Genomic DNA, 27,693 nt, shown 5'->3' with positions numbered 1-27,693 from the left:
ATGACGACCCCCCCCAGCTCGTTCCAGCAGGAACCCCTGACCCCCCCCAGACCCCCCCACTCCTCCTCCCTGAAGCCCAACCAGGTGGGTCAAGTGGTTCTGTATGGTGTACCCATCGTCTCCTTAGTGATAGACCACCAGGAGCGGCTGTGCCTGGCCCAGATCTCCAACACTTTGCTGAAGAACTACAGCTATAACGAGATCCACAACCGCCGCGTGGCGCTGGGCATCACCTGTGTTCAGTGTACCCCCGTCCAGCTGGAGATCCTGAGGCGTGCTGGCGCCATGCCCATCTCCTCCCGCCGCTGCGGCATGATCACCAAGCGAGAGGCGGAGCGGCTTTGTAAGTCCTTCCTGGGGGAGAACAACCCCCCCAAACTGCCCGACAACTTTGCGTTCGACGTGTCACACGAGTGTGCCTGGGGTAGTCGTGGTAACTTCATCCCAGCGCGCTACAACAGCAGCAGAGCCAAGTGCATCAAGTGTTCCTACTGCAACATGTACTTCTCTCCTAACAAGTTCATCTTCCACTCTCACCGTACTCCTGAAGCCAAGTACACCCAGCCGGACGCTGCTAACTTCAACTCCTGGAGACGCCACCTGAAGCTGTCAGATAAAACCCCTGCTGATGACCTGGCGTTCGCCTGGGAGGACGTGAAGGCCATGTTTAATGGTGGCAGCAGGAAGCGGTGTTTGCCCTCATCTCACTGCTCCCCCATGGGGCCGGGGAAGGTTGTGAACTCTGGTCTGCCCCACATGATGACCCCTGACCTGGTCCAGAAGAGGAGCCGCTTCGAGGAGGAGGAGGACCTGGATGGAAGCAGCCTGTCTCCCCATAAGAACCCACGCAGCTACCCAGTGATCCCTGTGCCCAGTAAAGGGTTCGGCATGCTGCAGAAGTTCCCCCCCACCTCCATGTTCCCCAGCCCCTACTCCTTCCCAGCCTTCAGCCTCTGTCAGCAGAAGAAAGATGACAGTGAGGTGGCTGGAGGACAGAAGAACGCTGGTCTGTCAGGTCTGCTCTGGCCTGGTCGTAAAGACACCTTCTATCCTCCGTTCTGCATGTTCTGGCCCCCTAGGGCTGCTGGCGGCCTCCCGGTACCCACCTACCTGCAGCAACAGCCCTCCGTCAACGCCCTGTCCTCATTGGCCGAGAGCCCTTCCCTCAGGCAGGCCTTCCTCGACCTATCAGAGCCCCCACAGCCAAGGGCGGGGCCAGACATGAGGGCCACACCCAGGTCAGGCTTGTTTGACACTGACTCCTCCCCACTGACCTCTGACCTGCGCACTGTGACCTCAGAGGGCTGGCTGAAGCTACTGGATGTCCCGTCTCTCCAGGCCAGGAAAGCCTCCTACCACTCAGCCTTCCGACCCGTCGTCAAGGATGCAGAGAGCATCGCCAAGCTCCATGGCAACCTGGAGGAGTTTGGTTCAGAGCGCCACCTGTCCCCCGCCACCAGCTGCAGCTATGCCTCTGAGAGCGGAGGAGAGGGGGAGGGAGAGGGAGGAGAGAGTGAAGAGGATGGAGAGGTGGATGTAGAGACCAAGCAGGATGAAGAGGAGGAGGAACGCTTCAACAGACCAACCCCACCACAGACACACAGCAGCCTGCACCTCCGAGGACCATGGGAAAGAGGGGAGAAAGAGGCTGTCACCTTCCCCTGCAGCCCTGCAGATCACAGCCAGGACCAGAGCAGCACTAGCCTGCCTGCCTCTCCCCCTGCTCCCCCGGCCAGCCTCACACTCCCTCTCCCCAGCCCCACACACACCCCACTGCCACTGGAGGACCAGGCCTACAAAAATGTAAATATTCCCTTAAGGCACTTTAACTAATTATTATTTAATTGGCGCTGTAGGCTGGCTGATGTAATATGCATAAAGAGATTGATAGCGGCATCTCCCTGAAGAAATGAAACATCCACAGTGCTCTGATCCCTGCTAATAAGAACAGTCCAGTATTGTTTAATGGTCACATTATGTCTGTTCTCTCCTTGTCACTTTCTGCCAGTTAGCCTTTCTAATCTGGAACCTGTCGACTCCACATTAAAAAGGCTAAGGGAGGTGGTCCCCAACCAGGGGAACAGTCCTGTTGTACTAATACAAGGCAGGAGACATTCACAGACTAATAGTAACACTAATGAAGAGACATTCACAGTCTAATAGTAACACTAATGAGGGAGACATTCACAGACTAATAGTAACACTAATGAAGAGACATTCACAGACTAATAGTAGCACTAATGAATAGACATTCACAGTCTAATAGTAACACTAATGAGGGAGACATTCACAGTCTAATAGTAACACTAATGAAGAGACATTCACAGTCTAATAGTAACACTAATGAAGAGACATTCACAGTCTAATAGTAACACTAATGAAGAGACATTCACAGACTAATAGTCACACTAATGAAGAGACATTCACAGACTAATAGTAACACTAATGAAGAGACATTCACAGTCTAATAGTAACACTAATGAGTGAGACATTCACAGTCTAATAGTAACACTAATGAAGAGACATTCACAGTCTAATAGTAACACTAATGAGGGAGACATTCACAGACTAATAGTAACACTAATGAAGAGACATTCACAGTCTAATAGTAACACTAATGAGTGAGACATTCACAGTCTAATAGTAACACTAATGAAGAGACATTCACAGTCTAATAGTAACACTAATGAAGAGACATTCACAGTCTAATAGTAACACTAATGAGGGAGACATTCACAGTCTAATAGTAACACTAATGAAGAGACATTCACAGACTAATAGTAACACTAATGAAGAGACATTCACAGTCTAATAGTAACACTAATGAAGAGACATTCACAGACTAATAGTAACACTAATGAAGAGACATTCACAGTCTAATAGTAACACTAATAAAGAGACATTCACAGTCTAATAGTAACACTAATGAGGGAGACATTCACAGTCTAACAGTAACACTAATGAAGAGACATTCACAGTCTAATAGTAACACTAATGAAGAGACATTCACAGACTAATAGTAACACTAATGAGGGAGACATTCACAGTCTAACAGTAACACTAATGAAGAGACATTCACAGACTAATAGTAACACTAATGAAGAGACATTCACAGACTAATAGTCACACTAATGAAGAGACATTCACAGACTAATAGTAACACTAATGAAGAGACATTCACAGTCTAATAGTAACACTAATGAAGAGACATTCACAGACTAATAGTAACACTAATGAAGAGACATTCACAGACTAATAGTAACACTAATGAGGGAGACATTCACAGTCTAATAGTAACACTAATGAAGAGACATTCACAGACTAATAGTAACACTAATGAAGAGACATTCACAGACTAATAGTAACACTAATGAGGGAGACATTCACAGTCTAATAGTAACACTAATGAGGGAGACATTCACAGACTAATAGTAACACTAATGAAGAGACATTCACAGTCTAATAGTAACACTAATGAGGGAGACATTCACAGACTAATAGTAACACTAATGAAGAGACATTCACAGTCTAATAGTAACACTAATGAGGGAGACATTCACAGTCTAATAGTAACACTAATGAAGAGACATTCACAGACTAATAGTAACACTAATGAAGAGACATTCACAGACTAATAGTAACACTAATGAGGGAGACATTCACAGTCTAATAGTAACACTAATGAAGAGACATTCACAGACTAATAGTAACACTAATGAAGAGACATTCACAGACTAATAGTAACACTAATGAAGAGACATTCACAGACTAATAGTAACACTAATGAAGAGACATTCACAGTCTAATAGTAACACTAATGAAGAGACATTCACAGTCTATTAGTAACACTAATGAGGGAGACATTCACAGTCTAATAGTAACACTAATGAAGAGACATTCACAGACTAATAGTAACACTAATGAGGGAGACATTCACAGTCTAATACTAACACTAATGAGGGAGACATTCACAGTCTAATAGTAGCACTAATGAAGAGACATTTACAGTCTAATAGTAACACTAATGAAGAGACATTCACAGTCTAATAGTAACACTAATGAGGGAGACATTCACAGACTAATAGTAACACTAATGAAGAGACATTCACAGTCTAATAGTAACACTAATGAAGAGACATTCACAGTCTAATAGTAACACTAATGAAGAGACATTCACAGTCTCATAGTAACACTAATGAGGGAGACATTCACAGTCTAATAGTAACACTAATGAAGAGACAATCACAGTCTAATAGTAACACTAATGAGGGAGACATTCACAGTCTAATAGTAACACTAATGAGGGAGACATTCACAGTCTAATAGTAGCACTAATGAAGAGACATTCACAGTCTAATAGTAACACTAATGAAGAGACATTCACAGTCTAATAGTAACACTAATGAGGGAGACATTCACAGTCTAATAGTAACACTAATGAGGGAGACATTCACAGTCTAATAGTAGCACTAATGAAGAGATATTCACAGTCTAATAGTAACACTAATGAGGGAGACATTCACAGTCTATTAGTAACACTAATGAAGAGACATTCACAGTCTAATAGTAACACTAATGAGGGAGACATTCACAGTCTAATAGTAACACTAATGAAGAGACATTCACAGTCTAATAGTAACACTAATGAAGAGACATTCACAGTCTAATAGTAACACTAATGAAGAGACATTCACAGTCTATTAGTAACACTAATGAAGAGACATTCACAGACTAATAGTAACACTAATGAGGGCGACATTCACAGACTACTAGAAACAATAATGAGGGAGACATTCCCTGTCATAATACTGACACAAATGAGGGAGAATTTCACAGTCTATTAGTAAAACTAACGAAATAGACATTCACATTCTAACAGTAACACTAATGAATAGACATTCACAATCTAAGAACAACACTAATAGTAACACGAATGAGGGAGACATTCACAGTTTAATAGTAACACTAATGAAGAGACATTCACGGTCTATTAGTAACACTAATGAAGAGACATTCACAGTTTAATAATAACACTAATGAAGAGACATTCACAGTCTAATAGTAACACTAATGAAGAGACATTCACAGACTAATAGAAACAATAATGAGGGAGACATTCCCTGTCATAATACTAACACAAATGAGGGAGAATTTCACAGTCTATTAGTAAAACTAACGAAATAGACATTCACATTCTAACAGTAACACTAATGAATAGACATTCACATTCTAAGAACAACACTAATAGTCACACGAATGAGGGAGACATTCACAGTTTAATAGTAACACTAATGAAGAGACATTCACAGTCTAATAGTAACACTAATGAAGAGACATTCACAGTCTAATAGTAACACTAATGAAGAGACATTCACAGTCTAATAGTAACACTAATGAAGAGACATTCACAGTCTAATAGTAACACTAATGAAGAGACATTCACAGTCTAATAGTAACACTAATGAGGGAGACATTCACAGTCTATTAGTAAAACTAATGAAGAGACATTCACAGTCTAATAGTAACACTAATGAGGGAGACATTCACAGTCTATTAGTAACACTAATGAAGAGACATTCACAGTCTAATAGTAACACTAATGAGGGAGACATTCACAGTCTAATAGTAACACTAATGAAGAGACATTCACAGTCTAATAGTAACACTAATGAAGAGACATTCACAGTCTAATAATAACACTAATGAAGAGACATTCACAGACTAATAGTAACACTAATGAAGAGACATTCACAGTCTATTAGTAACACTAATGAGGGAGACATTCACAGTCTAATAGTAACACTAATGAAGAGACATTCACAGACTAATAGTAACACTAATGAAGAGACATTCACAGTCTATTAGTAACACTAATGAGGGAGACATTCACAGTCTAATAGTAACACTAATGAAGAGACATTCACAGTCTAATAGTAACACTAATGAGGGAGACATTCACAGTCTAATAGTAACACTAATGAAGAGACATTCACAGACTAATAGTAACACTAATGAAGAGACATTCACAGTCTAATAGTAACACTAATGAAGAGACATTCACAGTCTATTAGTAACACTAATGAGGGAGACATTCACAGTCTAATAGTAACACTAATGAGGGAGACATTCACAGTCTAATAGTAACACTAATGAAGAGACAATCACTCTGTAATAACAAAACTAATGAATAGACATTCACAATCTAATAACAACACTAAAAGTAACACCAATGAAGAGACATTCAAAGCTTAATAGTAGCACTAATGAAGAGACATTCACAGTCTAATAGTAACACTAATGAAGAGACATTCACAGTCTAATAGTAACACTAATGAAGAGACATTCACAGACTAATAGTAACACTAATGAGGGAGACATTCACAGTCTAATAATAACACTAATGAGGGAGACATTCACAGTCTATTAGTAACACTAATGAGGGAGATATTCACAGTCTAATAGTAACACTAATGAGGGAGACATTCACAGTCTAATAGTAACACTAATGAGGGAGACATTCACAGTCTAATAGTAACACTAATGAAGAGACATTCACAGTCTAATAGTAACACTAATGAAGAGACATTCACAGTCTAATAGTAACACTAATGAGGGAGACATTCACAGTCTAATAGTAACACTAATGAAGAGACATTCACAGTCTAATAGTCACACTAATGAAGAGACATTCACAGTCTATTAGTAACACTAATGAGGGAGACATTCACAAACTAATAGTAACACTAATGAAGAGACATTCACAGTCTAATAGTAGCACTAATGAGGGAGACATTCACAGTCTAATAGTAACACGAATGAAGAGACATTCACAGTCTAATAGTAACACTAATGAAGAAACATTCACAGTCTAATAATAACACTAATGAGGGAGACATTCACAGACTAATAGTAACACTAATGAAGAGACATTCACAGTCTAATAATAACACTAATGAGGGAGACATTCACAGACTAATAGTAACACTAATGAAGAGACATTCACAGTCTAATAGTAACACTAATGAGGGAGACATTCACAGTCTAATATTAACACTAATGAAGAGACATTCACAGTCTAATAGTAACACGAATGAAGAGACATTCACAGTCTAATACTAACACTAATGAAGAAACATTCACAGTCTAATAGTAACACTAATGAAGAGACATTCACAGTCTAATAGTAACACTAATGAGGGAGACATTCACAGTCTAATAGTAACACTAATGAAGAGACATTCACAGACTAATAGTAACACTAATGAGGGAGACATTCACAGTCTAACAGTAACACTAATGAAGAGACATTCAGAGTCTAATAGTAACACTAATGAAGAGACATTCACAGACTAACAGTAACACTAATGAGGGAGACATTCACAGTCTAATAGTAACACTAATGAAGAGACATTCAGAGTCTAATAGTAACACTAATGAAGAGACATTCACAGTCTATTAGTAACACTAATGAAGAGACAATCACAGTCTAATAGTAACACTAATGAAGAGACATTCACAGTCTAATAGTAACACTAATGAAGAGACATTCACAGTCTAATAGTAACACTAATGAAGAGACATTCACAGTCTATTAGTAAAACTAATGAAGAGACATTCACAGTCTAATAGTAACACTAATGAGGGAGACATTCACAGTCTAATAGTAACACTAATGAAGAGACATTCACAGTCTAATAGTAACACTAATGAAGAGACATTCACAGTCTAATAGTAACACTAATGAGGGAGACATTCACAGTCTAATAATAACACTAATGAGCGATACATTCACAGTCTAATAGTAACACTAATGAAGAGACATTCACAGTCTAATAGTAACACTAATGAAGAGACATTCACAGTCTAATAGTAACACTAATGAGGGAGACATTCACAGTCTAATAGTAACACTAATGAGGGAGACATTCACAGTCTAATAGTAACAATAATGAAGAGACATTCACAGTCTAATAGTAACACTAATGAGGGAGACATTCACAGTCTAATAGTAACAATAATGAAGAGACATTCACAGTCTAATAGTAACACTAATGAAGAGACATTCACAGTCTAATAGTAACACTAATGAAGAAACATTCACAGTCTATTAGTAACACTAATGAAGAGACATTCACAGACTAATAGAAACACTAATGAGGGAAACATTCCCAGTCAAAACACTAACACAAATGAGGGAGAATTTCACAGTCTATTAGTAAAACTAATGAAGAGACATTCACAGTCTAATAGTAACACTAATGAAGAGACATTCACAGTCTATTAGTACAACTAATGAAGATACATTCACAGTCTAACAGTAACACTAATGAAGAGACATTCACAGTCTAATACTAACACTAATGAAGAGACATTCACAGACTAATATTAACACTAATGCAGAGACATTCACAGTCTAATATTAACCTGGTGAGGGAGACATTCACAGTCTAATAGTAACACTAATGAAGAAACATTCACAGTCTAATAGTAACACTAATGAAGAAACATTCACAGTCTAATAGTCACACTAATGAGGGAGACATTCACAGTCTAATAGTAACACTAATGAGGGAGACATTCACAGACTAATAGTAACACTAATGAGGGAGACATTCACAGTCTAATAGTAACACTAATGAAGAGACATTCACAGTCTAATAGTAACACTAATGAAGAGACATTCACAGTCTAATAGTAACACTAATGAGGGAGACATTCACAGACTAATAGTAACACTAATGAAGAGACATTCAGAGTCTAATAGTAACACTAATGAAGAGACATTCACAGTCTAATAGTAACACTAATGAAGAGACATTCACAGTCTAATAGTAACACTAATGAGGGAGACATTCACAGTCTATTAGTAACACTAATGAAGAGACATTCACAGACTAATATAAACACTAATGAGGGACATTCCCAGTTATAATACTAACACAAATGAGGGAGAATTTCAAGGTCTATTATTAAAACTAACGAGATAGACATTCACATTCTAACAGTAACACTAATGAAGAAACATTCACAGTCTAATAATAACACTAATGAGGGAGACATTCACAGACTAATAGTAACACTAATGAAGAGACATTCACAGTCTAATAATAACACTAATGAGGGAGACATTCACAGACTAATAGTAACACTAATGAAGAGACATTCACAGTCTAATAGTAACACTAATGAGGGAGACATTCACAGTCTAATATTAACACTAATGAAGAGACATTCACAGTCTAATAGTAACACGAATGAAGAGACATTCACAGTCTAATACTAACACTAATGAAGAAACATTCACAGTCTAATAGTAACACGAATGAAGAGACATTCACAGTCTAATAGTAACACTAATGAGGGAGACATTCACAGTCTAATAGTAACACTAATGAAGAGACATTCACAGACTAATAGTAACACTAATGAGGGAGACATTCACAGTCTAACAGTAACACTAATGAAGAGACATTCAGAGTCTAATAGTAACACTAATGAAGAGACATTCACAGAATAACAGTAACACTAATGAGGGAGACATCCACAGTCTAATAGTAACACTAATGAAGAGACATTCAGAGTCTAATAGTAACACTAATGAAGAGACATTCACAGTCTATTAGTAATACTAATGAAGAGACAATCACAGTCTAATAGTAACACTAATGAAGATACATTCACAGTCTAATAGTAACACTAATGAAGAGACATTCACAGTCTAATAGTAACACTAATGAAGAGACATTCACAGTCTATTAGTAAAACTAATGAAGAGACATTCACAGTCTAATAGTAACACTAATGAGGGAGACATTCACAGTCTAATAGTAACACTAATGAAGAGACATTCACAGTCTAATAGTAACACTAATGAAGAGACATTCACAGTCTAATAGTAACACTAATGAGGGAGACATTCACAGTCTAATAATAACACTAATGAGCGATACATTCACAGTCTAATAGTAACACTAATGAAGAGACATTCACAGTCTAATAGTAACACTAATGAAGAGATATTCACAGTCTAATAGTAACACTAATGAAGAGACATTCACAGTCTAATAGTAACACTAATGAGGGAGACATTCACAGTCTAATAGTAACACTAATGAAGAGACATTCACAGTCTAATAGTAACACTAATGAGGGAGACATTCACAGTCTAATAGTAACACTAATGAGGGAGACATTCACAGTCTAATAGTAACAATAATGAAGAGACATTCACAGTCTAATAGTAACACTAATGAGGGAGACATTCACAGTCTAATAGTAACAATAATGAAGAGACATTCACAGTCTAATAGTAACACTAATGAAGAGACATTCACAGTCTAATAGTAACACTAATGAAGAAACATTCACAGTCTATTAGTAACACTAATGAAGAGACATTCACAGACTAATAGAAACACTAATGAGGGAAACATTCCCAGTCAAAACACTAACACAAATGAGGGAGAATTTCACAGTCTATTAGTAAAACTAATGAAGAGACATTCACAGTCTAATAGTAACACTAATGAAGAGACATTCACAGTCTATTAGTACAACTAATGAAGAGACATTCACAGTCTAACAGTAACACTAATGAAGAGACATTCACAGTCTAATAGTAACACTAATGAAGAGACATTCACAGACTAATATTAACACTAATGCAGAGACATTCACAGTCTAATATTAACCTGGTGAGGGAGACATTCACAGTCTAATAGTAACACTAATGAAGAAACATTCACAGTCTAATAGTAACACTAATGAAGAAACATTCACAGTCTAATAGTCACACTAATGAGGGAGACATTCACAGTCTAATAGTAACACTAATGAGGGAGACATTCACAGACTAATAGTAACACTAATGAGGGAGACATTCACAGTATAATAGTAACACTAATGAAGAGACATTCACAGTCTAATAGTAACACTAATGAAGAGACATTCACAGTCTAATAGTAACACTAATGAGGGAGACATTCACAGACTAATAGTAACACTAATGAAGAGACATTCAGAGTCTAATAGTAACACTAATGAAGAGACATTCACAGTCTAATAGTAACACTAATGAAGAGACATTCACAGTCTAATAGTAACACTAATGAGGGAGACATTCACAGTCTATTAGTAACACTAATGAAGAGACATTCACAGACTAATATAAACACTAATGAGGGACATTCCCAGTTATAATACTAACACAAATGAGGGAGAATTTCAAGGTCTATTATTAAAACTAACGAGATAGACATTCACATTCTAACAGTAACACTAATGAAGAGACATTCACTCTTTAATAACAACACTAATGAATAGACATTCACAATCTAATAACAACACTAATAGTAACACTAATGAAGAGACATTTACTATTTAATAACAACACTAATGAATAGACATTCACAATCTAATAACAACACTAATAGTAACACTAATGAAGAGACATTTACTATTTAATAACAACACTAATGATTAGACATTCACAATCTAATAACAACACTAAGAGTATCACTAATGAAGAGACATTCAAAGTTTAATAGTAGCACTAATGAGAAAGCCATTCACAGTCTAAAACTAATAATAATGAGGTACACATTCACAGTCTAATAGTATCATTAATGAATGACACACTCACAGTTTAATAGTAACACTAATGGGGAAACATTCACAGTCTATTAGTAACACTAATGAAGAGACATTCACAGTCTAATAGTAACACTAATGAAGAGACATTCACAGACTAATAGTAACACTAATGAAGAGACATTCACAGTCTAATAGTAACACTAATGAAGATACATTCACAGTCTAATAGTAACACTAATGAAGAGACATTCACAGTCTAATAGTCACACTAATGAAGAGACATTCACAGTCTAATAGTAACACTAATGAAGAGACATTCACAGACTAATAGTAACACTAATGAAGAGACATTCACAGTCTAATAGTAACACTAATGAAGAGACATTCACAGTCTAATAGTAACACTAATGAGGGAGACATTCACAGTCTAATAGTAACACTAATGAGGGAGACATTCACAGTCTAATAGTAACACTAATGAGGGAGACATTCACAGTCTAATAGTAACACTAATGAAGAGACATTCAGAGTCTAATAGTAACACTAATGAAGAGACAATCACAGTCTAATAGTAACACTAATGAAGAGACATTCACAGTCTAATAGTAACACTAATGAAGAGACATTCACAGTCTAATAGTAACACTAATGAAGAGACATTCACAGTCTAATAGTAACACTAATGAGGGAGACATTCAGAGTCTAATAGTAACACTAATGAAGAGACAATCACAGTCTAATAGTAACACTAATGAAGAGACATTCACAGACTAATAGTAACACTAATGAAGAGACATTCACAGTCTAATAGTAACACTAATGAGGGAGACATTCACAGTCTAATAGTAACACTAATGAGGGAGACATTCAGAGTCTAATAGTAACACTAATGAAGAGACAATCACAGTCTAATAGTAACACTAATGAAGAGACATTCACAGACTAATAGTAACACTAATGAAGAGACATTCACGGTCTAACAGTAACACTAATGAAGAGACATTCACAGTCTAATAGTAACACTAATGAAGAGACATTCACAGTCTAATAGTAACACTAATGAAGAGACATTCACAGTCTAATAGTAGCACTAATGAGGGAGACATTCACAGTCTAATAGTAACACTAATGAAGAGACATTCACAGTCTAATATTAACACTAATGAGGGAGACATTCACAGTCTATTAGTAACACTAATGAAGAGACATTCACAGTCTAATAGTAACACTAATGAAGAGACATTCACAGTCTAATAGTAACACTAATGAGGGAGACATTCAGAGTCTAATAGTAACACTAATGAAGAGACATTCACAGACTAATAGAAACAATAATGAGGGAGACATTCCCTGTCATAATACTAACACAAATGAGGGAGAATTTCACAGTCTATTAGTAACACTAATGAAGAGACATTCACAGTCTAATAGTAACACTAATGAAGAGACATTCACAGTCTAATAGTAACACTAATGAGGGAGACATTCAGAGTCTAATAGTAACACTAATGAAGAGACAATCACAGTCTAATAGTAACACTAATGAAGAGACATTCACAGTCTAATAGTAACACTAATGAAGAGACATTCACAGACTAATAGTCACACTAATGAAGAGACATTCACAGACTAATAGTAACACTAATGAAGAGACATTCACAGTCTATTAGTAACACTAATGAAGAGACATTCACAGTCTAATAGTAACACTAATGAAGAGACATTCACAGTCTAATAGTAACACTAATGAAGAGACATTCACAGTCTAATAGTAACACTAATGAGGGAGACATTCACAGTCTAATAGTAACACTAATGAGGGAGACATTCAGAGTCTAATAGTAACACTAATGAAGAGACAATCACAGTCTAATAGTAACACTAATAAAGAGACATTCACAGACTAATAGTAACACTAATGAAGAGACATTCACAGACTAATAGTAACACTAATGAAGAGACATTCACAGTCTAATAGTAACACTAATGAAGAGACATTCACAGTCTAATAGTAACACTAATGAAGAGACATTCACAGTCTAATAGTAACACTAATGAAGAGACATTCACAGTCTAATAGTAGCACTAATGAGGGAGACATTCACAGTCTAATAGTAACACTAATGAAGAGACATTCACAGTCTAATAGTAACACTAATGAGGGAGACATTCACAGTCTATTAGTAACACTAATGAAGAGACATTCACAGTCTAATAGTAACACTAATGAGGGAGACATTCACAGTCTAATAGTAACACTAATGAAGAGACATTCACAGTCTAACAGTAACACTAATGAAGAGACATTCAGAGTCTAATAGTAACACTAATGAAGAGACATTCACAGTCTAATAGTAACACTAATGAGGGAGACATTCACAGACTAATAGTAACACTAATGAAGAGACATTCACAGTCTAATAGTAACACTAATGAAGAGACATTCACAGTCTAATAGTAACACTAATGAAGAGACATTCACAGACTAATAGTAACACTAATGAAGAAACATTCACAGACTAATAGTAACACTAATGAAGAGACATTCACACTCTAATAGTAATAATAATGAGGTACACACTCACAGTTTAATAGTAAGACTAATGGGGGAGACATTCACCATCTAATAGTAACACTAATGAAGAAACATTCAGAGTCTAATAGTAACACTAATGAGGGAGATATTCACAGACTAATAGTACACTAATGAAGAGACATTCACAGACTAATAGAAACACTAATGAGGGAGACATTCCCAGTCATAATAGTCATAATAATAGTCACAGTCCATTAGTAAAACTAACGAGATAGACATTCACATTCTAACAGTAACACTAATGAATAGACATTCACAATCTGATAACAACACTAATAGTAAAACTCATGAAGAGACATTCACAGTTTAATAGTAACACTAATGAAGTGACATTCACAGTCTAATAGTAACACTAATGAAGAGACATTCAGAGTCTAATAGTAACACTAATGAAGAGACATTCACAGTCTATTAGTAACACTAATGAGGGAGACATTCACAGTCTAATAGTAACACTAATGAAGAGACATTCACAGTCTAATAGTAACACTAATGAGGGAGACATTCACAGTCTAATAGTAACACTAATGAAGAGACATTCACAGTCTAATAGTAACACTAATGAAGAGACATTCACAGTCTAATAGTAACACTAATGAAGAGACATTCACAGTCTAATAGTAACACTAATGAGGGAGACATTCACAGTCTAATAGTAACACTAATGAAGAGACATTCACAGTCTAATAGTCACACTAATGAAGAGACATTCACAGTCTATTAGTAACACTAATGAGGGAGACATTCACAGACTAATAGTAACACTAATGAAGAGACATTCACAGTCTAATAGTAGCACTAATGAGGGAGACATTCACAGTCTAATAGTAACACGAATGAAGAGACATTCACAGTCTAATAGTAACACTAATGAAGAAACATTCACAGTCTAATAATAACACTAATGAGGGAGACATTCACAGACTAATAGTAACACTAATGAAGAGACATTCACAGTCTAATAATAACACTAATGAGGGAGACATTCACAGACTAATAGTAACACTAATGAAGAGACATTCACAGTCTAATAGTAACACTAATGAGGGAGACATTCACAGTCTAATATTAACACTAATGAAGAGACATTCACAGTCTAATAGTAACACGAATGAAGAGACATTCACAGTCTAATACTAACACTAATGAAGAAACATTCACAGTCTAATAGTAACACTAATGAAGAGACATTCACAGTCTAATAGTAACACTAATGAGGGAGACATTCACAGTCTAATAGTAACACTAATGAAGAGACATTCACAGACTAATAGTAACACTAATGAGGGAGACATTCACAGTCTAACAGTAACACTAATGAAGAGACATTCAGAGTCTAATAGTAACACTAATGAAGAGACATTCACAGACTAATAGTAACACTAATGAGGGAGACATTCACAGTCTAATAGTAACACTAATGAAGAGACATTCAGAGTCTAATAGTAACACTAATGAAGAGACATTCACAGACTAATAGTAACACTAATGAGGGAGACATTCACAGTCTAATAGTAACACTAATGAAGAGACATTCACAGTCTAATAGTAACACTAATGAAGAGACATTCACAGACTAATAGTAACACTAATGAGGGAGACATTTACAGTCTAATAGTAACACTAATGAGGGAGACATTCACAGTCTAACAGTAACACTAATGAAGAGACATTCAGAGTCTAATAGTAACACTAATGAAGAGACATTCACAGACTAATAGTAACACTAATGAAGAGACATTCACAGTCTAATAGTAACACTAATGAAGAGACATTCACAGTCTAATAGTCACACTAATGAGGGAGACATTCACAGTCTAATAGTAACACTAATGAAGAGACATTCACAGACTAATAGTAACACTAATGAAGAGACATTCACAGTCTAATAGTAACACTAATGAAGAGACATTCACAGACTAATAGTAACACTAATGAGGGAGACATTCACAGTCTAATAGTAACACTAATGAGGGAGACATTCACAGTCTAATAGTAACACTAATGAAGAGACATTCACAGTCTATTAGTAAAACTAATGAAGAGACATTCACAGTCTAATAGTAACACTAATGAAGAGACATTCACAGTCTAATAGTAACACTAATGAGGGAGACATTCACAGTCTAATAGTAACACTAATGAGGGAGACATTCACAGTCTAATAGTAACACTAATGAAGAGACATTCACAGTCTAATAGTAAAACTAATGAAGAGACATTCACAGTCTAATAGTAACACTAATGAGGGAGACATTCACAGTCTAATAGTCACACTAATGAGGGAGACATTCACAGTCTAATAGTAACACTAATGAGGGAGACATTCACAGTCTAATAGTAACACTAATGAAGAGACATTCACAGTCTAATAGTAACACTAATGAAGAGACATTCACAGACTAATAGTAACACTAATGAAGAGACATTCACAGACTAATAGTAACACTAATGAGGGAGACATTCACAGTCTAATAGTCACACTAATGAGGGAGACATTCACAGTCTAATAGTAACACTAATGAGGAGACATTCACAGTTTAAAATGAATACTAATGAGGTACACATTCCCAGTCTAATAGTAACACTAATGAATGATACGGTCCTGCTTTACTAATGCTTCAGGCTCAGTATGAGAGGGAAATACAAGCTTCTTATTGGATAGTAACACAACAGGATTCTCATTAGATAGTAACACAACAGGATTCCCATTGGATAGTAACACTATAGGCTTCCCATTGGATAGGAACACCATAGGCTTATATTAACAGCATTGTTCTTGATATATAAGATTAGTCCAAAAGGGGAACTGTTGCCCTCCATTGGCTCTTCCAGTCTGATAAGGCCCGAAGCTATTCTAGTGTACACCAGCATTATATTTCCCAGGACACCAGTGGTTCTTTTCTGTGTAGCATTATTCAACACTCTGTCTGTCTGACATGTAGATGTTGAAACCTCTTTCTCTCTCTGTGTTCTCAGACTCATAAAAGCAGAGAGCATGGACTGCCTGTTTACACAACCAAAGAAAACTCCAACATAGCTCGTGAGTAGTCCCGTGTAGCTCAGTTGGTAGAGCATGGCGTTTGCAACACCAGGGTTGTGGGTTAGATTCCCACGGGGGGCCAGTATGAAAATGTATGCACTCACTAACTGTAAGTTGCTCTGGATAAGAGCGTCTACTAAATGACTAAAATGTAAATGTAGTGTTATCTCCTCATCTTATTGATTTAAAGACATTGGTTCCTTTCTACCAGTTTTCTGTGTGCAGGTGACCAAATCAACTGTGTTCACCTATGAACAGATGAATGAATGTCCTTCTGTTGTCCTCTTCCTCTCTCCTCTTCCTCTCTCCTTTTCCTCTTGATGAAAATAAAGAGGCCTGCAGTTTGTTTGTATCGGAGACAGAATCATCTGGCCCAGAGTACTGGAAAGAGACGGCAGGTAAACCTTCGCTATAATATCTAACTGTTTAATCAAGACAGATAAAACCTCTACTATAATTTCTAACTGTTTAATCAAGACAGATAAAACCTCTACTATAATATCTAACTGTTTAATCAAGACAGATAAAACCTCTACTATAATATCTAACTTGTATCAAGACAAGAAGAACAGCAGCCTCATAGTCCTCTACCAGACCATAGTCCTCTACCAGACCATAGTCCTCTACCAGACCATAGTCCTCTACCAGACCATAGTCCTCTAACAGACCATAGTCCTCTACCAGACCATAGTCCTCTACCAGACCATAGTCCTCTACCAGACCATAGTCCTCTACCAGACCATAGTCCTCTACCAGACCATAGTCCTCTACCAGACCATAGTCCTCTAACAGACCATAGTCCTCTAACAGACCATAGTCCTCTAACAGACCATAGTCCTCTAACAGACCATAGTCCTCTATCAGACCATAGTCCTCTACCAGACCATAGTCCTCTAACAGACCATAGTCCTCTAACAGACCATAGTCCTCTAACAGACCATAGTCCTCTAACAGACCATAGTCCTCTAACAGACCATAGTCCTCTAACAGACCATAGTCCTCTAACAGACCATAGTCCTCTACCAGACCATAGTCCTCTAACAGACCATAGTCCTCTATCAGACCATAGTCCTCTACCAGACCATAGTCCTCTACCAGACCATAGTCCTCTACCAGACCATAGTCCTCTAACAGACCATAGTCCTCTACCAGACCATAGTCCTCTACCAGACCATAGTCCTCTATCAGACCATAGTCCTCTATAACAGACCATAGGTTTAGGGATTATTAGAACTACATAAATAGATGGAATAGCCGATAGACTGTGGAACAGAACAACGGCTGATTCCAGTGTTCCAATGTCGTCCAAAATGTTTTGTAGAATGTGTTCTACAGGGGGCCATTACAGTTCTAGAATGTGTTCTACAGGGGGCCATTACAGTTCTAGAATGTGTTCTACAGGGGGCCATTACAGTTCTAGAATGTGTTCTACAGGGAGCCATTACAGTTCAACAAGACAATCAGCTCAACACAGGGAAGGTGACAATCTCCATCTCAACAATATCAAACCCATATAATTGCCTTTTCCCTTGGCAAAACCTTTCATTACAAAGATCACATCTTATTGCCTTTTATATCTGTCACAGAGACATTAAAAGTGTTTTATGACATCTATGCCAACATTCTTATTATGTAGCCCATAATGATACCCTCACATAATGTAGAATTTATTTCAAAAAATTACACGAAACAAATTAAATGAGACCACCTTTGTCTGATTGCTAAACGTCTCCCTGGGCGATGGACGACGTGATTAGAAGTTCTGATTCCAAAGACTCTCAGGCTCTGTCTTAAGGAGAGGGCTGTTTCTTGGGAGAAAAATAATCTAATTTTCCATTTATGTAATGCAAACTGCCTTGGCTTTGACTATTCACGGTTAATTGACTGTCAAACGAGGTTGTTATCCTGAGGCACTGTCTGCTGATTTGCTTGTCAAATGAGACAGAGAGAGGAGAGGAGAGAGCGAGAGAGGAGAGGAGAGAGAGAGCGAGAGCACGCCGTTCCAAATGAGGGAAGCATTGGGAGGCTTAAGGAGGCAAGACATGAAATGACTAGAGAGGGAAAGAGAGAGAGAGGGAGGGAGAGAGAGAAATGGAGAGAGGGGGAGATTATACATAGAGAGAGGGAGAGAGAAGGGGAGATTATATACACAAATGTGCTGGATCGCTTCATTTAAGCCATTTGATATGCCACATTGTCAGAATTCAGACACAAACACAATACATTTTCAGGTTCATAAATTAAGAAAACAGGCCATAATGGAAATGACACTAACATTGTAGAAGAGTGATAGAACAATATGGTTATCGTGGTTACAGCACTACAGTAATACAAATCCACTGTTACCAAACGCTGCCCGGCAACAGACATATTATAGACTGACACAGCTACTGTTACCAAACGCTGCCCGGCAACAGACATATTATAGACTGACACAGCCACTGTTACCAAACGCTGCCCGGCAACAGACATATTATAGACTGACACAGCCACTGTTACCAAACGCTGCAAGGCTACAGACAGAACGATAGGTGTTACAGGCAGAATAATAATGAACATTTGTTTCAAGTGAATGCTATTTCTAGCATTTTATGGAAATTATTTAACGCATTCACCATTGAACAAGTGGTTTAATTAGTTATTTATATGAACAAGCTTTTTTTTGTATTAACTCCTTTTTCCATTATTATTTATTGGTTTTTAGCATAATGCAAAAACATTACAATAGTCTTATCGGTGTATTCAGTAAAATGAATAGTGGGCATGAATATTGTGACGTTATTAGTGCAGTTTGACATTTAACATTTACAAACATGGTTCTTTACGGAATGCAATGACCATTGAGAATGTAAATGACAGTAGTTCTCTGAGAAGGCAGTAGTAGACAGGGCAATAGAAGATCATAGCCCATCTCAGGATAGAGCGTCTCAACTCAGCGTGGTCCTCTGTAGCTCAGCTGGTAGAGCACGGCGCTTGTAACGCCAAGGTAGTGGGTTCGATCCCCGGGACCACCCATACACAAAAAAATGTATGCACGCATGACTGTAAGTCGCTTTGGATAAAAGCGTCTGCTAAATGGCATATTATTATTTTTTATTATTCAACTTGGAGCCGGGTGGAAAAATGAATTTAGACTGACACCTACAGCCCAATGGTTGCATTGCAGTCAGAGGACTACAGATTTATTAGAGGGAAAATATAACTCACTGTCCTATTGAATGCTTGATTCATATTTAACATGTATTTTCTTTCATCCTTTCCAGGGGATCAAACTCAAGATGGAAGTTCCCCCGTGCCACTAAAGGAGGATGTTGAGAACATGGAGAAAGAGGAACTCCAGAAGGTTCTATTGGAACAGATCGATCTACGAAGAAGACTAGAACAGGAGTTCCATGCTCTGAAGGGAACCTCCCCCTTCCCTGTGTTCCGTAGGTCTACCTCTCTGTCTATAACCCTAACCCCTCACACCCTAACCCCTAACCCCTAACCCCTAACCCCTAACCCCTCACACCCTAACCCCTAACCCCTAACCTTAACCCCTCACACCCTAACCCCTAACCCCTAACCTTAACCCCTCACACCCTAACCCCTAACCCCTAACCTTAACCCCTCACACCCTAACCCCTAACCCCTAACCCCTAACCCCTCACACCCTAACCCCTCAAACCCTAACCCTAACCCCTCACACCCTAACCCTAACCCTAACCCCTCACACCCTAACCCCTAACCCCTAACCCCTAACCCCTCACACCCTAACCCCTAACCCCTAACCTTAACCCCTCACACCCTAACCCCTAACCCCTAACCTTAACCCCTCACACCCTAACCCCTAACCCCTAACCCCTAACCCCTCACACCCTAACCCCTCAAACCCTAACCCTAAACCCTCACACCCTAACCCTAACCCTAACCCCTCACACCCTAACCCCTAACCCCTAACCCCTCACACCCTAACCCCTAACCCCTAACCCCTAACCCCTAACCCCTCACACCCTAACCCCTAACACCCTAACCCCTAACCCCTAACCCCTCACACCCTAACCCCTAACCCCTAACCCCTAACCCCTAACACCTTAACCCCTCACACCCTAACCCCTAACCCCTCACACCCTAACCCCTAACCCCTAACCCCTAACCCCTAACCCCTCACACCCTAACCCCTCACACCCTAACCCCTAACCCCTCACACCCTAACCCCTAACCCCTAACCCCTAACCCCTAACCCCTTACACCCTAACCCCTCACACCCTAACCCCTAACCCCTCACACCCTAACCCCTAACCCCTAACCCCTAACCCCTAACCCCTAACCCCTCACACCCTAACCCCTAACCCCTCACACCCTAACCCCTAACCCCTAACCCCTAACCCCTCACACCCTAACCCCTAACCCCTCACACCCTAACCCCTCACACCCTAACCCCTAACCCCTCACACCCTAACCCCTAACCCCTAACCCCTAACCCCTAACCCCTCACACCCTAACCCCTAACCCCTCACACCCTAACCCCTCACACCCTAACCCTAACCCCTCACACCCTAACCCTAACCCTAACCCCTCACACCCTAACCCCTAACCCCTAACCTTAACCCCTCACACCCTAACCCCTAACCCCTAACCCTAACCCCTCACACCCTAACCCCTCACACCCTAACCCTAACCCCTCACACCCTAACCCTAACCCCTCACACCCTAACCCTAACCCCTCACACCCTAACCCTAACCCCTCACACCCTAACCCCTCACACCCTAACCCTAACCCCTCACACCCCTAACCCTAACCCTAACCCTAACCCCTCACACCCTAACCCTAACCTTAACCCCTCACACCCTAACCCTAACCCTAACCCCTCACACCCTAACCCTAACCCTAACCCCTCACACCCTAACCCTAACCCCTCACACCCTAACCCTAAACCCTCACACCCTAACCCTAACCCCTCACACCCTAACCCTAACCCCTCACACCCTAACCCTAACCCCTCACACCATAACCCTAACCCCTCACACCCTAACCCTAACCCCTCACACCCTAACCCTAACCCTAACCCTAACCCCTCACACCCTAACCCTAACCTTAACCCCTCACACCCTAACCCTAACCCTAACCCCTCACACCCTAACCCTAACCCTAACCCCTCACACCCTAACCCTAACCCCTCACACCCTAACCCTAACCCCTCACACCCTAACCCTAACCCCTCACACCCTAACCCTAACCCCTCACACCCTAACCCTAACCCCTCACACCCTAACCCTAACCCCTCACACCCTAACCCTAACCCTAACCCTAACCCCTCACACCCTAACCCTAACCTTAACCCCTCACACCCTAACCCTAACCCTAACCCCTCACACCCTAACCCTAACCCTAACCCCTCACACCCTAACCCTAACCCCTCACACCCTAACCCTAACCCCTCACACCCTAACCCTAACCCCTCACACCCTAACCCTAACCCCTCACACCATAACCTTAACCCCTCACACCCTAACCCTAACCCCTCACACCCTAACCCTAACCCTAACCCTAACCCCTCACACCCTAACCCTAACCTTAACCCCTCACACCCTAACCCTAACCCTAACCCCTCACACCCTAACCCTAACCCTAACCCCTCACACCCTAACCCTAACCCCTCACACCCTAACCCTAACCCCTCACACCCTAACCCTAACCCCTCACACCCTAACCCTAACCCCTCACACCCTAACCCTAACCCCTCACACCCTAACCCTAACCCCTCACACCCTAACCCTAACCCTAACCCCTCACACCCTAACCCTAACCCCTCACACCCTAACCCTAACCCCTCACACGCTAACCCTAACCCCTCACACCCTAACCCTAACCCCTCACACCCTAACCCTAACCCCTCACACCCTAACCCTAACCCCTCACACCCTAACCATAACCCCTCACACCCTAACCCTAACCCCTCACACCCTAACCCTAACCCCTCACACCCTAACCCTAACCCTAACCCCTCACACCCTAACCCTAACCCCTCACACCCTAACCCTAACCCTCACACCCTAACCCTAACCCCTCACACCCTAACCCTAACCCCTCACACCCTAACCCTAACCCCTCACACCCTAACCCTAACCCATCACACCCTAACCCTAACCCCTCACACCCTAACCCTAACCCCTCACACCCTAACCCTAACCCCTCACACCCTAACCCTAACCCATCACACCCTAACCCTAACCCCTCACACCCTAACCCTAACCCCTCACACCCTAACCCTAACCCTAACCCTAACCCCTCACACCCTAACCCTAACCCCTCACACCCTAACCCCTCACACCCTAACCCTAACCCCTCACACCCTAACCCTAACCCTAACCCCTCACACCCTAACCCTAACCCTAACCCCTCACACCCTAACCCTAACCCCTCACACCCTAACCCTAACCCTAACCCCTCACACCCTAACCCTAACCCCTCACACCCTAACCCTAACCCCTCACACCCTAACCCTAACCCCTCACACCCTAACCCTAACCCTAACCCCTCACACCCTAACCCTAACCCTAACCCCTCACACCCTAACCCTAACCCCTCACACCCTAACCCTAACCCCTCACACCCTAACCCTAACCCTAACCCCTCACACCCTAACCCTAACCCCTCACACCCTAACCCTAACCCTAACCCCTCACACCCTAACCCTATCCCCTCACACCCTAACCCTAACCCTAACCCTAACCCCTAACCCCTCACACCCTAACCCTAACCATAACCCCTAACCCCTCACACCCTAACCCTAACCCTAACCCTAACCCTAACCCTAACCCCTCACACCCTAACCCTAACCCCTCACACCCTAACCTTAACCGCTCACACCCTAACCCTAACCCCTCACACCCTAACCCTAACCCCTCACACCCTAACCCTAACCCCTCACACCCTAACCTTAACCCCTCACACCCTAACCCTAACCCCTCACACCCTAACCCTAACCCTAACCCCTCACACCCTAACCCTAACCCCTCACACCCTAACCCTAACCCCTCACACCCTAACCCTAACCCCTCACACCCTAACCCCTCACACCCTAACCCTAACCCCTCACACCCTAACCCTAACCCTAACCCCTCACACCCTAACCCTAACCCCTCACACCCTAACCCTAACCCCTCACACCCTAACCCTAACCCCTCACACCCTAACCCTAACCCCTCACACCCTAACCCTAACCCCTCACACCCTAACCCTAACCGCTCACACCCTAACCTTAACCCCTCACACCCTAACCTTAACCCCTCACACCCTAACCCTAACCCCTCACACCCTAACCCTAACCCCTCACACCCTAACCCTAACCCCTCACACCCTAACCTTAACCCCTCACACCCTAACCCTCACCCCTCACACCCTAACCCTAACCCTAACCCCTCACACCCTAACCCTAACCCCTCACACCCTAACCCTAACACATCACACCCTAACCCTAACCCTAACCCCTCACACCCTAACCCTAACCCCTCACACCCAAACCCTAACCCCTCACACCCTAACCCTAACCCCTCACACCCTAACCCTAACCCCTCACACCCTAACCCTAACCGCTCACACCCTAACCTTAACCCCTCACACCCTAACCTTAACCCATCACACCCTAACCCTAACCCCTCACACCCTAACCCTAACCCCTCACACCCTAACCTTAACCCCTCACACCCTAACCCTAACCCCTCACACCCTAAACCTAACCCCTCACACCCTAACCTTAACCCCTCACACCCTAACGCTAACCTTATTGTATGAATCACAGATCATTTCCACATTATCTAATGATTAGCTGAATGTGGTTTTATCCATCCCAGATCATTTCCAGGACCAGATGAAGCGAGAACTATCGTACAGAGAGGAGATGGTTCAGCAGCTACAGATGGTGAGATCACCTCCTACTATACCATAAAGTCTCATTTATGGATATGTCTGAGGTTTACAGTCTGTAAAGGTGTATCTGATTGAGAGCAGCTGATGGATCTGTCTGAGGTTTACAGTCTGTAAAGGTGTATCTGATTGAGAGCAGCTGATGGATCTGTCTGAGGTTTACAGTCTGTAAAGGTGTATCTGATTGAGAGCAGCTGATGGATCTGTCTGAGGTTTACAGTCTGTAAAGGTGTATCTGATTGAGAGCAGCTGATGGATATGTCTGAGGTTTACAGTCTGTAAAGGTGTATCTGATTGAGAGCAGCTGATGGATCTGTCTGAGGTTTACAGTCTGTAAAGGTGTATCTGATTGAGAGCAGCAGATGGATCTGTCTGAGGTTTACAGTCTGTAAAGGTGTATCTGATTGAGAGCAGCTGATGGATCTGTCTGAGGTTTACAGTCTGTAAAGGTGTATCTGATTGAGAGCAGCTGATGGATCTGTCTGAGGTTTACAGTCTGTAAAGGTGTATCTGATTGAGAGCAGCTGATGGATATGTCTGAGGTTTACAGTCTGTAAAGGTGTATCTGATTGAGAGCAGCTGATGGATCTGTCTGAGGTTTACAGTCTGTAAAGGTGTATCTGATTGAGAGCAGCAGATGGATATGTCTGAGGTTTACAGTCTGTAAAGGTGTATCTGATTGAGAGCAGCTGATGGATCTGTCTGAGGTTTACAGTCTGTAAAGGTGTATCTGATTGAGAGCAGCTGATGGATATGTCTGAGGTTTACAGTCTGTAAAGGTGTATCTGATTGAGAGCAGCTGATGGATCTGTCTGAGGTTTACAGTCTGTAAAGGTGTATCTGATTGAGAGCAGCTGATGGATCTGTCTGACGTTTACAGTCTGTAAAGGTGTATCTGATTGAGAGCAGCTGATGGATCTGTCTGAGGTTTACAGTCTGTAAAGGTGTATCTGATTGAGAGCAGCTGATGGATCTGTCTGAGGTTTACAGTCTGTAAAGGTGTATCTGATTGAGAGCAGCTGATGGATCTGTCTGAAGTTTACAGTCTGTAATGGTGTATCTGATTGAGAGCAGCTGATGGATCTGTCTGAAGTTTACAGTCTGTAATGGTGTGACCCTGGACAACACCCTGTCGTTCTCCGCCAACATCAAGGCGGTGACCCGCTCCTGCAGGTTCATGCTCTACAACATTCGGAGAGTGCGACCCTGCCTTACACAGGAAGCGGCGCAGGTCCTGGTCCAGGCACTTGTCATCTCCCGTCTGGACTACTGCAACTCGCTGTTGGCTGGGCTCCCTGCCTGTGCCATTAAACCCCTACAACTCATCCAGAATGCCGCAGCCCGTCTGGTGTTCAACCTTCCCAAGTTCTCTCACGTCACCCCCCTCCTCCGCACACTCCACTGGCTTCCAGTTGAAGCTCGCATCCGCTACAAGACCATGGTGCTTGCCTATGGAGCAGTGAGGGGAACGGCACCTCTGTACCTTCAGGCTCTGATCAGTCCCTACACCCAAACGAGGACATTGCGTTCATCCACCTCTGGCCTGCTGGCTCCCCTTCCTCTGCGGAAGCACAGCTCCCGCTCAGCCCAGTCAAAACTGTTCGCTGCTCTGGCACCCCAATGGTGGAACAAGCTCCCTCACGACGCCAGGACAGCGGAGTCACTCACCACCTTCCGGAGACATTTGAAACCCCACCTCTTTAAGGAATACCTGGGATAGGATAAAGTATTCCTTCTAACCCCCCCCCCCCAAATTGTAAAGTGGTTATCCCACTGGCTATAGGGTGAACGCACCAATTTGTGAGTCGCTCTGGCTAAGAGCGTCTGCTAAATGACGTTAATGTGCCCTTGAGCAAGGCACTTAACCCTAATTGCTCCTGTAAGTCGCTCTGGTTAAGAGCGTCTGCTAAATGACTAAAATGTAAATGTAATGTAAATGTGTATCTGATTGAGAGCAGCTGATGGATATGTCTGAGGTTTACAGTCTGTAAAGGTGTATCTGATTGAGAGCAGCAGATGGATCTGTCTGAGGTTTACAGTCTGTAAATGTGTATCTGATTGAGAGCAGCTGATGGATCTGTCTGAGGTTTACAGTCTGTAAAGGTGTATCTGATTGAGAGCAGCTGATGGATCTGTCTGAGGTTTCCAGTCTGTAAAGGTGTATCTGATTGAGAGCAGCTGATGGATCTGTCTGAGGTTTCCAGTCTGTAAAGGTGTATCTGATTGAGAGCAGCTGATGGATCTGTCTGAGGTTTCCAGTCTGTAAAGGTGTATCTGATTGAGAGCAGCTGATGGATCTGTCTGTAATGATGGAACACCATACAGTATGAGGTTGTGTTAGGACTATCTAACCCTAAACCATTTCAGAGTGAAGGGAGGTACAGAACAATCCATTTAAATTTGTTTGCAAATCCCAAATGTGTAAAATAATGTCAATGACTGGTAACAAGGTCTATCTACACTGGACTAATGTTACTGCTCTGCCTTGTTCTTCAGATGCCAAACATCATACGGAAAGAAAAGATCACATCACATCTCAACAAAAAGAGCTAA

The 27,693-nt window shown here is 41.2% G+C and overlaps 1 protein-coding gene across 1 annotated transcript; it reads left to right on the top strand.

Moving 5' to 3' along the window:
- LOC311127106 (SKI family transcriptional corepressor 2-like) lies at positions 1-27,693 on the top strand (the record flags this gene model as incomplete). Its single annotated transcript, XM_084158870.1, has 6 exons — positions 1-1,803; positions 17,168-17,231; positions 17,564-17,629; positions 20,495-20,659; positions 25,068-25,135; positions 27,637-27,693. 6 exons carry the CDS (start codon positions 1-3, stop codon positions 27,691-27,693), a joined length of 2,223 nt encoding a protein of 740 aa, XP_084014996.1.

This window comes from Coregonus lavaretus (assembly GCF_964263955.1).
Source record: "Coregonus lavaretus genome assembly, chromosome: 4".
NCBI lineage: Eukaryota > Metazoa > Chordata > Actinopteri > Salmoniformes > Salmonidae > Coregonus > Coregonus lavaretus.
Note: the sequence above shows the minus strand (reverse complement) of the source record. Positions and strands in the feature narration are given on the sequence as shown.